General features: G+C 34.8%; 1 protein-coding gene across 6 annotated transcripts in view; it reads left to right on the forward strand.

The window, feature by feature from the left end:
- LOC120524437 (apoptotic chromatin condensation inducer in the nucleus-like) overlaps positions 1–15,794 on the forward strand; it is a 192,656-nt gene that overhangs the window by 49,229 nt on the left and 127,633 nt on the right. For all 6 annotated transcript variants that reach the window (XR_005632797.1, XM_039746308.1, XM_039746314.1 and 3 more), the window contains one exon: positions 5,425–5,536. Coding sequence is in view for 5 of the 6 variants with exons in the window: in XM_039746308.1 (XP_039602242.1) it covers positions 5,425–5,536 (112 nt within the window). In the remaining variant the exon portion in view is untranslated. The remainder of the gene's footprint in view (positions 1–5,424; positions 5,537–15,794) is intronic.

Here is a 15,794-nt window from a genome sequence, read left to right on the forward strand (position 1 = left end):
AGGCACGGCCCCTGAAGCAGTAGCAGATCGCTTTGGAGCCATAATGAAGGGCTTGACTATGCACAAAGATAAACACAAAAGAGCACAACTCTTTACACAGAGAAACACGTTGATGCTGAATGAGCGAGACGAGACTTCCTGGTTAACACTGCATTCAGCAGGCAGGAACTTAACTGCTGCTCTGATTGGTTAGCTTGTCAGTCAGGAGAACTTAACTGCGTGCTCTGATTGGTTAGCTTCTCAGTCATCCGCCAATAGCGTCCCTTGTATGAAATCAACTGGGCAAACCAACTGAGGAAGCATGTACAGGAAGTAAAAGACACATTGTCCGAGAACCGAAGCAGCGAAAAATCTGCTATTATATATTTAGTTATGCTTTCATATAAAATCCGCGATAGAGCGAAACCGCGAAAGTCAAAGCGCGATATAGTGAGGGATTACTGTACACACAACGTATACGCTACTCTAGCGACAATTGATTTGCTGCTGTTCTGTATTTGAACACAGCAGGGGTGCCTGGTCCAGCACATCGTTACTTCTTTTCTCAGGCTACGCTGTGATGCCATTTTTGATACTTTTTGCACAGTAGATTAAATGCTACAACCTGTGAAATGTCATATACATAAATATGGGACACCCTGTACTTAATGCAAGATAGTAGTGCTTCTGCTATGCCAGCATGCCATCCTGTGTGTGTTTACAAGGTATAATATATGTAAGTGTGGAATTAATGACATTATACCCCCAGTTCTCAAAATGCTAAATTGGCACATCCATGTCCATGGTAGAGATGGAAGATCCCCTGTCATAGATAATAGACACCTAATTATTTTACTAAACCCTGGATTACTATTTGTATTTTTTTCCAAGTTGACATCTATGTACTGAAACCTTATAGTCTTGAATGGCTGGCTAGTTATTTCTTTCACAGGTACTACAAGAAGACTTTTTTTCCTGTGATTAAAACTGTAAAATTAAAGCTAGACCTGTTAATATATACATCCATTCTATAAATATTAAAGAGATATTTTAAAATGGCATTGCAGTGAAATGTTAATGCCTAGCATACATTCAGCTTTACAGGTACCATTTGATGGGACATGGGAACGTGATCCTTCTTTCAAACCTTTGTCAGAATATTTAAGTTTTGATATAATTATTATGTCAGCATGCTTCTTTGAGGCAGTCCTCTTAGTGCTTTAAACCATCAAACTCAGGAAAGTTTTGGTGTACTCTTCAGATAAACTAAACATGCACTGTTTTTGTTCAGCAATAAAGATATTTATTTCTGCGTCGTTGAGGTTTCCTTCAGTTTGCCTCCTATCCAGCTGCCTACTATACCATTGATATGTACAAAATGGAAAAAAAAATTGAGAATAAAGTGTAATATGCAGCAGGGAAAAAGTACATAATTGGAAGTACAGCCTGATCCATACAGCCAAGAATTTTAAAATCATGTCACACTCTGCCAGCAGCTAGAATGTAATGCCCCTAGACATTGTCCTGCTTCAGCTGCTGCAAGAAAATGACATTGTAAGTTAAATGTTTTTTTTTACCTTTTTTTGTTTTGAAAAGATGGTTATAAAAAGTTGTGCTTATTCTACAGCAAAAAATTATCTCTTTCATGTGGAGTATAGAATATAATGAATAAACCTTTCTGTGCTGGTGTTGTCATTCTGCAGAATAGGATGATTCACGATAGAATGGATGTGTATCAGTGAATCTCTGTGTAAATTTACACAGTGATGTTTCTTTATTGTGTACATTATCTTACTATATAAAGTCTACAGATTTTTAATGCAGTTCAAAGCCTGTTTCCTGTAAAAACTGGTAATGTTTGAAAATACTAATCCTTTATTAACATTTTTAATGAGAAGAAGCATGATATGTGGTATGCAGGTGGTCTGCTCCTTTCAAAATATTCTTCTAGGTAAAGATATGGAAAAGGTAATGTACCTTCAGAGGAATTGATATATAGTAGTCTATGTCCAACACTTACAAATAAGAATTTCACTGTTCACTGCACATATGACAGTAATGCCGCAAGAATATGTGCACCTAATTTTTCCAATTTACATTATTGTTCACAACGAACACTATCATTTGATAATTTGAATAAATAATTAATGACCTCACAAAAGCAGTAAGTGCATTTCCTTCCATAGGCTGCATTAATTACAATTTTCAATATGCTTTATTCTAATTTTGTAGTCTGTAGCTTCTGGATGATAGCTATAATTGTCAATGCAGTCCTGCATTCTTCATCTTACATAAAATGTTTCAATGTTATAAATTTTATAATACTGCATTTTTTAATAGTGCTCTACTGATGTGGATTTTTTTAGATGAATAATGTATGCACTGCAAATATGATCAATTACCAATGTACAGTATACTGTATCGATATTGCTAGTACTTTTAAATACTTGGTTTTCCTTGGGAGGAAAAAAATTGAATATAAAGAAAATCTTAAGTGTACGATGTTATCACATGAACATGTTTTAATTTAATATCTTGATAGGTTAAATTATTATTTTTTTCTTGCCCTGAGCACAGAAATGTCCAGTTTTTCTCAATTTTTAATTGTGCACTGCAGGTGGCGTGTGTAAAGAATAAAGATCACTGACAACAAAGTTATGCTATGACAGTTGCATAATTTGAGAATTTTTTAAGTGACTAATGAACTAATAAAAAAATTGGTGCATACACATACCTCCTGAGAGATGTGTGCTTAAATTAAATTAGTTAAATTAAAAACAAATATTTACCTGCATATAATTTGTCCTATTCAATTAACATTGCTATTGTTATGTCACCATGAATATGCTTTCCATAGCCTTATCCAGTTTCATTCATTCATTCAGTCTTAATTTTTCAGCTTTTGAAAATGTTACCAAATTAATTTACAAATACAATTACTTTGACTGCTAAAAGAAAGAATATCTGTTTGATAGACTTCATAGACTATTGGAACGTTTAAATTTGCATATCTCACAGACTCCCACTTGTGATTAGACAGATACTAACCCCTCTCATTAGGAGATTCCAAAGTTAAATAAATGCAGAAGTGCTTGGAGTAGAATAAGGTAATATAGTAGGCTAGTAAACTAGATGAGTGACAGTTACAAAAGAAGTAGCATTTGAATGCATTTTAATTAAATATAAACCATGATTCATAACATTAGCAAATTTTATTGAAACTTGCCAACTCATACTGTGGGATCCCAAGGTGTTCCCAGGCCATCTGGTAGATATCCCCCTAGTGATCCCTAGGTCTTCCCGTGAGTCTCCTCCAAGCTTTTTGTGTCCTTAAAACCTCCACAGGGAAGTATCAGATGTCTAAACCACCTCAATTGACTCCTCTCATGTGGAGGGTCAGTGACTCTACTCTGAGCCTCTCATGGATGTCTATGCTTCTCATCCTCTGTCTAAGGATAAGCCCGACCACCCTGTAGAGAAAGGTAATTTCGGCCGCTTGTACCTGTGATCTCATTCTTTACATCATTACCAAAACCTCATGGCCATAGATGAGGAGCACGTAATACCCAAAAAAAAAATTTCACTACAGCTCTGTGTAAAATTAAGGAATAGTTTTGTAAAGATGTGTAAAATATGAAGATTGACACGTCCACTTAAATTCTCAGCCAGTAAGGAAAAGTGGGAAAGCTTTTTATGTGCATAAAAAGTGGTTCATTCACTCCAGAGTAATATGTGAGGGGTCTTTTGAGAGCAGATGATTTCAGTTACCTTACTTGAGGAAGAACTGCCAGTCATTTTAATATTAATTAGTAATAAATTCAGGTTTATGTACGTTTATTGACAAACAGTTTGTCCTATCAAGCAATCACTGTAGCTTAACTGAAGCAAGTATGTATGCCTTATAATGCCAAACCTCTGCTCTTTTGAAGCTAACAGACTGGGCATTTCAAAATTCAGACTGCATAATGACATGCACGTCACTTTGACTGGGGAAACAAATGCTCACATAGGTGCTAATTCTTATCTGCAGACTCTTACAGTGTAAGTTCTCTTTAAAACAGCTGGTGTGGCATAGAGAGACAACTGTATAACCAATTGAAATTGAAGCCAGATTGTTGGATTTTGAAACAAAGATGATCTTAGTTGCTGAGTGAAACCCTTATACACATTTGGAGTAGGCAGTGGAGCGAGCAGCTTGTGAAGACAGTGGGGAAACGTACAATAAAAATACTGCATTTAAACAGGAAAATTGTGAACTTGTGAAGTTTAACATTAAGTAGATAAATGTATTTATGCATGCTCTGTTAAAACTTTCCCAATTGTCAGTGCTGGGGATGATAAAAGCAGGTGAAGTTTTTAAGTAGGTTTTCTAGTAACAGCGAAAATCTCTGTTGTCTTAGCCTGTTTGTACCTGTGCATTTTCAGAGACATGTATTAAAGCAGGTGTTTTCCATCCGTTTATATTTGTAGATATTTTTTTAATCCAGATTAACACAATTAAGTTTTATGTATTTTTATGCATAAATTTCACATGCATCTGCCAGTTATTTTGTGAGGAATTAGGGTGAAATTACACCTTTTATTGGCTAACTAAATAGATTGCAAATGCAAGCTTTCGAGACAGCTAAGGCCCCTTCATCAGGCTAGGTGGTTACTTTCTCCTGTATCAATCTGTGGCTAACACGGTACAACACTCTACTGCTAAAGTTATTTTGTGATTAAGTAAAGTTTTCTAGTTTATAAAAATATATACGGTGTGTGTGTATATATATATATATATATATATATATATATATATATATATATATATATATATAATCACAAATGCAGTAATTTTTTTTGACTCGTGTGGTGTGCTTTTTAATGTTATTTTAGTATTGAGGGTCACTTCGCAAATTCCAGTATAATGGCAGTTATGGTCTTTTGAAATCCAAAGATGATACTGATTACTTTCCTTCGTGTTTATTGGAGTGTACATGTCATTAGCCTCATCTGCAGAAAATGGAAAACGGAATAGGGCAGTTTCTAGGGAATGACTAGGGGTGAGCTTTTTTATGTTATGTGTTTTCCTTTAGAACAAATTGGAAATAATATGCACAATGGTGTATTTTCATGCAGAAGACCTGCAGCTTCTCACCTTTTTTAAAAACACCTCATACTTCTCAGCAGTAGTATAAATTTGGGCCACAGAATGTAATTTATTTTTACCTGTATTATGTGGCTGCAGAAATAAATGCAGGAAAACACACTCCTGCAAACAAGCTTTTACTGTGTTCTATTGACATGCTTCAATATGTCATTTTCATTTTTAATTCACAACACTTGCTAATTGTTTTTTTTTTAATCCAGGAACAATTTTTAATTTATCATCTTATTTTAGCAGACAGTCATGTAAGTCTTTTCTTCTTTTATGCTTTAATCAGATATTTTATATTTCTCTGGCAGATTGGAGAAGAGATGAGTCAGAACAGCTTCATCAAACAATACCTGGCAAAACAGCAGGAACTTTTGCGACAGAGGCTGGAGAGAGAAGCTCGTGAGGCAGCTGAAGCAGAAGGTCAGTTTTTTTTGTTTTTTTTTGTGTGTGGTATATTAGAGACAACAGAGTTATTTGTACAAATATTTATTTCTACTGGAAGTTTACAATATTGTCTTTATAATTTAAAACTGGCTTTGAGCTAAAATTCTTAATTTGAATGTTTTTAAACATCTTGGTAAATAATGAATATTTGTAATCAGTTGTGAAAGGAAACACCATAAATGACTACACATTGTTACACCAATTACCATATTTTCATTTTGCTAGAAAAACTTTGCCCAAGTCAGTATGTATTGGGAAGTCGGTTTACTCCTATCCCAGTAAACTCTCTTCAGACTCAAGCATGATAATTCATACTTGCTGAGTTACAAAGAAGGCTTGAAAAAGCATAGATAGAGTGACAGTGTAGAAAAGGCAACAAATGGCACTTATGTGCTATAGGTTATATTATAGTTTTTTTCTATATGTTATACCCAACTCCTGGGAAGTCAATGTATTGCCCATAATTGACATCTGGTTGAGACTTGTGTCTTTGAAGGATTTCTTACTTTGTGTTTGTGGATGTTAAAGGGATTTACAAGTATGAGGAAATGTAAACAAGTATCTTTACTTATTCCTAATTGTTGATATTTCTTACCTAATACGTTATATATCGTCTAGAAATCTTTATACATTCTATACTTTTTCTTTTTATCAAGTTTTCATTAAATCATATTGTCAACCAGGCTGTTACTGTCCTCTGGTCTGCTTATTTCGTAACAGATGAAACTGGCCATTGCATAATTCATGGCATTAAGTGGGGACTTTATTTACTTTTACTGGTTTAATGGTTTATTTTTGTTGCCCACTGTGCAGCTTTGGCACATGTCTGATCCTTCATGTATTTCCTTGGGTAACTTCAATGTTTGTAAGGAATATGTCTGTTGTGAGACTTGTTTGCCTTTTGACATAGCAGAACTTGAAATTTTAAAGAGGCAAATTACATCTAGTAAATTATCCAGTCATTGCAGATCTAGAACCACTTGATCTTTCATCTAATGCTGAAAGTAGCGGGCGGTCTTAAGAAATATGTTTTGAAAAGCTGTATAGAGTGTCTGTATAAGGATAAGCAAGATTGTATTTTTAATTAATTAGCAAAAAATTTTAAAACCTTGTTTTTGCTTTGTCATTATGGGATATTTAATGTTGTTTGATGAGGGAAAATTTTGAATTTAAATGATTTGTGTATAAGCCTGAAACAAAATGTATAAAAAGTATACAGGTCTGAATACTTTCTGAAGCCACTGTAATTGGTATAAAATACCTTCTGTTTTCAAACTTCCCTTCCCTATGTGTTTGTTTTACAATACTGTTTACTTTTGAGTGATTACAAAAAAAGTGTAATTATTTGTGTTAACAGTGTTAGCAGAATTGCTGCTTTTTAGAATACTCGGGAGTGTCGCACATATTAATGTTAAAGCTTTAATCTCCTATTTTATTAATTGAAAATTGAATCAGGGTAACATTATTTTGCTTGCAAATTTAATGGGAGTGCTGTTTAAAGGATAAGTTTGGCATTTTCCAAGTTGAAATTATTTCTTCACAAACATTTTATATGCATTTGCACACAAAATTGTTCGAAAGTTAAGTATTTTATATAAATTTTAAAAAATACATAGCCAGACTTGGCCATTTGTAGTGTAACCTATGTGTAACTATGCACCACTAGATGACAAAAGCCTAAAAATGTATTGAATATGTCCTCTTTGAACCAGCAAGAGAAAACATGCCTTTTGTATTTCTGATGCATGTTTGTGATAACCAAATGGATCTGGAAATAATCACTGAATTACATATTTCTGACACTGTATTTCATGGAAAGGATCTGTTTGTTATTTGCTTGTATGGCACCAGTAGCCTTCCTGGTTGGAGTTACACATAAATGCAGAAGTAAATCAATACCGTACTTATAACGTGGCAAGAATGGTTCACTGTGATTTTGTCTTTCAAGAGGAAACCATGCCTGTGGGGTGAAATGTTGTTGTGGAAGAAGATAAACATTGAGCTGATGTGCACAGCTAGTCTTTTTTTTTGTTCACAAATATCACATATGACCAATTTCACAGTGCATGAAAATAAGGGTACAATTTTATGCTCCTCTACTTGCCATACCTGTAATATTTATTTTACAAAAATGAAAGGCACCTCTGTGCTTTTGTCACTTTTACTTGCTTGCATATTGGAGTGCATGCCTGAGCAAGTCTGACGTATCTTGGGGTCCTGTCCCTTGTCATGTCTCTTTTATTTTGCTTGCTTTCTTTGGATTTTTGTAGTTTTATTACTGTTATTTTTGTGCTCTTTTTGGGAACCTACGAACCTCATAAGCACACAAATGATTTACATTTTAAAAACCGTGCATTTAAATCTCTGTGTTAGTGTAAAATGTGAATCTGTTGATTTTAAATATTTTGTTTAATGTGATGCTGTTTATTATACTTGCAGTGTTAACAAAATGTTCTAGCTCTGTGAAAACATACATACCAATGACATGCTGCCTTTTTACATCTCTCTATTATAAAAGAAAATCTTGAGAAAAGACTTTTTCTGAGAGATGTTTTCAACTCCTGTGAGATGAGACTTTTGCCAAGTGATTTTGTCAAGTCCCGCCCTCCTCTCAATCATTTTCAAACACGCCCACGGTCCTCTCACCTCTCATTCATGAATGCTTTTGCCAGACACAGTTCCTGCGCTCTCAGCTCCGATAAATTCTTGTTTTTCTCACTTTAAATTCCCAATAAAAAACTTACTGTGTCCAAATCTTATTGATGAATTTCATCCTGAAGGGTTATCAACAGAAGAAATGAGTACACGGGCAATCCTAGAACTGAAAAACGATGAAGTCAACAAAGCGAAAATTGTCGATCAGCTGCACAGTAATGACATGTCAAATTTTAACAGGTGACAAGAAAGGTAATGTATTACATCTTCCGCGGATATCATTAGACACCAAAGGAGATCTTGATATGCCCTTCGTATTAAAACGTTTACAGTTTCCCGTAATACTAGCTTTTGCTATGACGATTAACAGATCAATGGGACAAACATTTGAAAAAGTCAGTTTATTTATTAGCTAGAAAGAAACAATATTAATTCACAGGGAGTTGTATGTTGCATTGTCACGATGCAAGTCCAAACACAATCAAAATTCAGTGCGATATTGATGAAACATTAATTCAAAAAATAGTTTTTTACTGAAGTTTTACAGTACAAGTGTATGTTTAAACTGTTTGCATGTTAATTTCAAAGCCAAAAAGAACCAAAATGTATAATGCAACAACTACCTCTAATGCAACATGAAACATAATTTTCTTTCAATTTAATATGTTTTACTATGGTTTATTAGTTGCTGTAATGGTAAATGGTAAGTTCTATTATGCATATGTAACAATTCCCATGAAAATAACAATCTGTTTAAATTGTACATCCACTTCCCCATACGTGAGCAGCAGATCCGCGAAGTGGCTATTGTGTAGTGCCCGCCTGAAGGTTGGTGAGCGAAGCAAACAGGGGGCAGAGACCCCTAGTTTTTACAAAATATATTTCACTGAAACATTTTCAGGCTCCATTTTGCTTACTTGATCTGTAGTTGCTCTGATTATTGTTATTGCCCATATCCTATTAAAGTAAATTATTTTATACTAAATAACCTGTGAAAAGGTTCTTGGTGGCAGGAAGATGGCGTGTACATCATACTATATAAAAAAATCTAGATGTAGCTGTTACCCCAGTTAATCTAGTACATGTGTTGATGTTAGTTGCTGTGAAGATTATAAAGGTTTTAATTTTGTTATCAAGAGCAATGTTTAAATACCAACTACTCATGAACATGATACTGCTTACTCCTTTGAAAACTGTTATTATCATCTAAAAATTTGGTCATTGCAACAATTAATTGCAAAGATTTGTATCTGTTAGTTCACTTCTATATTTGTATTTAGTAATTTTGATTTTTGAAAATTCCTGTTCACAACTGTACTGTATGTGACACCAAATAATCATGAGGCTTGAAAAGTCATCCTGATTAATGTTGCCTGATTTCTATAATCTGTACAAATCTTTTTTAAACTTATTTTAAGATCACAATTGCAGTGGAGTTCAGTTACTTTGAACTGCAAAACTACTAGCAAATTGTCCACATTAACAAGCAAAAGGGAAGAAAAGATGCTAAAAGTGAGATTCAAATAATGCTCTTTGAGGGCATAACTAAGTCCCAAACCCTTGATACAACCCTTGATTGAAAGTTCCAGGTTCACATAAAGTATTTTTTTAACAGAATACCTTGTCAAAAGTTTCTTCGTCCAGAATACAAAATTCTTTCTCCTCTTCCGCCTCCTCCCAGGTGAATCTGACTCTGCTCGGGGTTTGCAAAGCAACTCTTTTTCAGCTTGAACCTGGAGTACTTCCAGTACCTCATTATTGCTGCCTAGAAGCACTTCTGGGTATAGCAGGGCAAAATAGCAAATTTTCATTTTGATTTAATATTTAATAAAAATCAATATGCAAAAGCTAATATTGCGATGTTTAGTACTTTTCTTGTATTTTTCACAACTTCATCTGAATATTAAAATAAAATATCTGCAGTGCAGTGCAACTGTTTTTAAGCATGTTTATGTAGACTCTGCCCATGTAGCATGGCAGTGTTGAGCGTAAAAAAATAGAGCAAGGATCAGAAAATGAATAGTTTATAACCAGTAGTGTTAGTGTTGGTATTTGCAAATTGTTTGATTTTCCCTGGGTGACACTTTTAAGTAGTACAGAATTTAAAAATGCAGCATATATAAATAAAGGGAATCCAGGCATTTGCGGCACCTGCAATGTGCTCTTTTGCCTCCCAGGCAAAACAGGTCCCTGCCAAAGAAAGTTTCGTGAAGCATTTGCTGTTCTGTTGCATGACATATACACAGACTAGCAGCGCAGGGGATAACAGTTGCATTGATTATGACACATAACACCAGAAGTGAGACAGCCATGCTGCTTGTAAGCTCCTATTGGTCCATTTCATGCACTCTCTACTGCTGACATTTTATAAACCGGAATAAAAACAGCCTTCATACTTTTTCTTTTCAAGTGTTTTCAGTAATGGGTAACGGCATTACCAGACATTTTATTTTTGAGTTATTAGAGTGTTATTATTATTGAGAGTATTTTGTTTAGCAGGCAAATTAAGGGTCTAAATGTCTGTGAATACATTTGTCCTAAATGATTAAGTTATAGTATTGTGTTATCTCCTCCCATTTAGTGTTCTGTTTTGTCCTTGAATACTATCTGTACTTTGTGTTTTGCCACTTTAAGAAACATCATTTTGCTGCCTTACAATAACATTTAAAGGGCTCCCCAGCAGCCGTGAGTCGAGGTAATTCTTGGTAGCGAGAACTAATCGGATCGCTTTCCGCTACCAAGATTCTACCAAGAATTTAAAACTCGAGCCAATCACGGCCCGTATCAGCTACCAAGAATTGACCATTCACGGCCCGTTTCGGCTACCAAGAATTGACTATTCACAACCCGTTTCTCCTACCAAGAATTGACCATTCACAGACCGTTTCGGCTACCAAGAATTGGCCAATGACGGCTCGCTCGGTTACGAAGAATTGACGAATCACGACTACCAAAACTCGGAAAGGGCGGGCCAGCCTCTTGTCAGTTAATGCATTCAAACGCTTTGCGATTTGCGTTTCTTTTTGAACTGTCTAAAAATGTTACTCACTAGTGTCGGTTTGTGCAGATATATTTACATTCACCTACACATTTTTTGAATGATTTTTTTTAAACCTTCTTGGTTAAGTTTATTACATTTATTAAATATTTGTGCAACACGTTTAAAGACAGATATATCCATCCATCCATTTTCTAACCCGCTGAATCCGAATACAGGGTCACGGGGGTCTGCCGGAGCCAATCCCAGCCAACACAGGGCACAAGGCAGGAACCAATCCTGGGCAGGGTGCCAACCCACCGCAGAAAGACAGATATAATAATCTATAAATATAATAAACATTGAATTGTATAATCAGTTCAATTTTACAGAGTGAGCTTTAAAAATAATAATATGAAGTGCTCTATAATTATTAAAATACAAATCATAGTATTTTACCATGACTACATCTTTGCCAATTTAAAAACTTTTTTTTAAATTCATTGTTTGGGCGAGTTAATTTTTATCTGAAAAAGATAAATCAACTATGTGTACATATTTCCTACAAAAGACCCTTGGAAAGTCTTTCTGGTATATAAAGACCAATAATTGCTAATGAATTACTGCAGTAAAAATTGTATATATACTGTATATATATGTACCTGTAAAAACAAGAGACTGGTATGCTTTTTTCCAAATACTTAACACTAATTTCACAAATCGTTCATATCAAGGCCAATATAGAATAATAATAATTATAGTTATACTCTATATTAACATTGATGTTATAAATTACACCTTGAATACTCAGACAATTCTAATCATGCTGTAGAATAGCATATATATATTTTTATATATATATATATATATATATATATATACATATACATACACACACACAGTGGTGTGAAAAACTATTTGCCCACTTCCTGATTTCTTATTCTTTTGCATGTTTGTCACACAAAATGTTTCTGATCATCAAACACATTTAACCATTAGTCAAATATAACACAAGTAAACACAAAGTGTAGTTTTTAAATGATGGTTTTATTATTTAGGGAGAAAAAAATATCCAAACCTACATGGCCCTGTGTGAAAAAGTAATTGCCCCCTGAACCTAATAACTGATTGGGTCACCCTTAGCAGCAATAACTGCAATCAAGCGTTTGCGATAACTTGCAATGAGTCTTTTACAGCGCTCTGGAGGAATTTTGGCCCACTCATCTTTGCAGAATTGTTGTAATTCAGCTTTATTTGAGGGTTTTCTAGCATGAACCGCCTTTTTAAGGTCATGCCATAGCATCTCAATTGGATTCAGGTCAGGACTTTGACTACGCCACTCCAAAGTCTTCATTTTGTTTTTCTTCAGCCATTCAGAGGTGGATTTGCTGGTGTGTTTTGGGTCATTGTCCTATTGCAGCACCCAAGATCGCTTCAGCTTGAGTTGACGAACAGATGGCCGGACATTCTCCTTCAGGATTTTTTGGTAGACAGTAGAATTCATGGTTCCATCTATCACAGCAAGCCTTACAGGTCCTGAAGCAGCAAAACAACCCCAGACCATCACACTACCACCACCATATTTTACTGTTGGTATGATGTTCTTTTTCTGAAATGCTGTGTTCCTTTTACACCAGATGTAACGGGACATTTGCCCACCAAAAAGTTCAACTTTTGTCTCATCAGTCCACAATGTATTTTCCCAAAAGTCTTGGCAATCATTGAGATGTTTCTTAGAAAAATTGAGACGAGCCCTAATGTTCTGTTTGCTTAACAGTGGTTTGCGTCTTGGAAATATGCCATGCAGGCCGTTTTTGCCCAGTCTCTTTCTTATAGTGGAGTTGTGAACACTGACCTTAATTGAGGCAAGTGAAGCCTGCAGTTCTATTAGACGTTGTCCTGGGGTCTTTTGTGACATCTTGGATGAGTCGTCTCTGCGCTCTTGGGGTAATTTTGGTTGGCCGGCCACTCCTGGGAAGGTTCACCACTGTTCCATGTTTTTGCCATTTGTGGATAATGGCTCTCACTGTGGTTCGCTGGAGTCCCAAAGCTTTTAGAAATGGCTTTATAACCTTTACCAGACTGATAGATCTCAATTACTTCTGTTCTCATTTGTTCCTGAATTTCTTTTCATCTTGGCATTATGTCTAGCTTTTGAGGTGCTTTTGGTCTACTTCTCTGTGTCAGGCAGCTCCTATTTAAGTGATTTCTTGATTGAAACAGGTGTGGCAGTAATCAGGCCTGGGGGTGGCTACGGAAATTGAACTCAGGTGTGATACACCACAGTTAGGTTATTTTTTAACAAGGGGGCAATTACTTTTTCACACAGGGCCATGTAGGTTTGGATTTTTTCTCCCTAAATAATAAAACCATCATTTAAAAACTGCATTTTGTGTTTACTTGTGTTATATTTGACTAATGGTTAAATGTGTTTGATGATCAGAAACATTTTGTGTGACAAACATGCAAAAGAATAAGAAATCAGGAAGGGGAAAATAGTTTTTCACACCACTGTATATGTGTGTGTGTGTGTATATATATATATATATATATATATATATATATATATATATATATAAAATTAACTAAGTGGTGTGTATGTTGTTTACTAGAACACATATAGTTATTTTGCGCTAAGTATATAAACATTTCCCTTTGCAATATTTCCAAATATTTATTTTTACCTACTTCAAATTAATTAAATGTCAGCATCATCTAGAATATATTACTTCCAAAATGTTATAAATACATACGAACACAAGGCTATGCACTGTTATTTATTCATTCTTAAAATGTATCCCTCTTGATTATCTGTGCAGCCGTCTCAGACCATGGTAAAGGCGCTATATAAGGAAGTGAAATGTATTATTATTTGTTATAATTATTTTAATAGAATGGGCAGGCAGTTTAAGTGTGATTTTTAAATATGCTTGTTGTCCGTGTGTTCCTTGACAAATCATTCACTAAACATTTTCATTTAATCGAAAAAGAAAAATAAACAACTACATCTGCATTTTAGGATTCAAAGCAGTGTTCGTTGAAGAGAAAGCTTTTTTTTTTACCCCCCCCCATACGGCAATGTGCCTTGAGCGGGATTCGAACTCGGGTCCCTGCAGTAATTTCTGGTAGATCGTCTATCAAGAATTGCAGCTATACCTCGACTAATGCGCGATATCCTAAGGGCGGAATGGTGGCTCTGAGGCTCTTCGAATCCCTGTCACTGCCAAAAGAGATCCTATTCTGCTGGCCCTTGAGTAAGACCCCAAGGGGTATGCGAAAACTAACAACTTCCTAATACAAGAAATTTTATAAGGCAAAATAAAGAACAAAAACAAAAAAAAAACATTTCTTAAGTAATGTGCATCAGTGATCAAATGTGAGTATATGCAAGAAATTCTATTTGGCAAATTGAATTATAATAATTATATTTTCATCATATTGTATTAATAGAAACAAACTTTTCAGAATTAGTTACGGTAATGTCTATATGATGTTTATCTTTAGTTATACATTACCCTTCTAGCAAGCACTCATTCATGTCTTTAATATAATATGTGCCAGCATTTGGGATGTTCCTGATAATAAAATTGATAAATAAAGATTATTTTACTACAGGTTCTTTTAATTGTTAGATTTGTTTTATAATTCTGTTTCAACAACTGGTTGATAACTTTTTCAAAACTGTTTAACTTGTTCTGTCAAAAGCACTATGAAGATATTGTGTTTTACTCATGATTTGGAGACCACACATACCAATAAATGCCCTGAGAATGAAGAACTGAATTTTTTATATTTAGGCAATACATTATTAGGTACAACTGTCACCCTCTGTGCTCTGTTTTGTGACTCAGAAATGGCATGTACTGTATATGAAAATACATAATTTGGAATTATGTAAAACATAAAAGATAGGTGTACAATATACACATGCATACTGTATTATCTATAAGGTAATTAATTAATTTAAAGGTTTGCATTTGTCTGTAATGAAGGCTACACCATCTGGGTGCGTTTACATCACAGAGGTTTGCAGCTCAAGACAAGGTGGCGGGGTTGCAGTAATTTTTACATCTGAGTTAAACATCAAAAGAATCTCAATTGAATGTCCATCGTCTTTTGAGTGTCTGATTCTTAAACTAATATTGAAGTCTGGTCCTATCTTACCTGTTGTTCTCTGTCATCCCCCAAAATATAATGTGTAATTCTTTTTTGATCTGATTGAATTATTAACCCACTTAAGTTCCATTTCCCAGACTGTCATGTACATGTAAACTGAGAATTTTATTATTATTCTTTCTTTGTTTCTTTCTTTTTTCTGTCTGTAATTTCCAAATCACCAAGCACTTCCTTAATATATTAGAGGAAAGTCAAAAAAAAGAAGAGCCTATAGGTGTGTCTTGATCACACACACCTGGTGATATGGTATAGTTTATTTGGTGCATATAGCATACTCCTATTTATGAGTGTTGTAGTACACTAATATTAATATCGGGAGTTAGATGTCCATGCTGCAATAAAGGCCAGCAGTCTGGCATGCAAGTAATAATCCACATTATGAATGCCCTCCTGTGGAATATTAGTCATTTCTTAGTTTGCCTGGAG

The sequence above is a fragment of the Polypterus senegalus genome, chromosome 1, assembly GCF_016835505.1.
Source record: "Polypterus senegalus isolate Bchr_013 chromosome 1, ASM1683550v1, whole genome shotgun sequence".
Taxonomy (NCBI): domain Eukaryota; kingdom Metazoa; phylum Chordata; class Cladistia; order Polypteriformes; family Polypteridae; genus Polypterus; species Polypterus senegalus.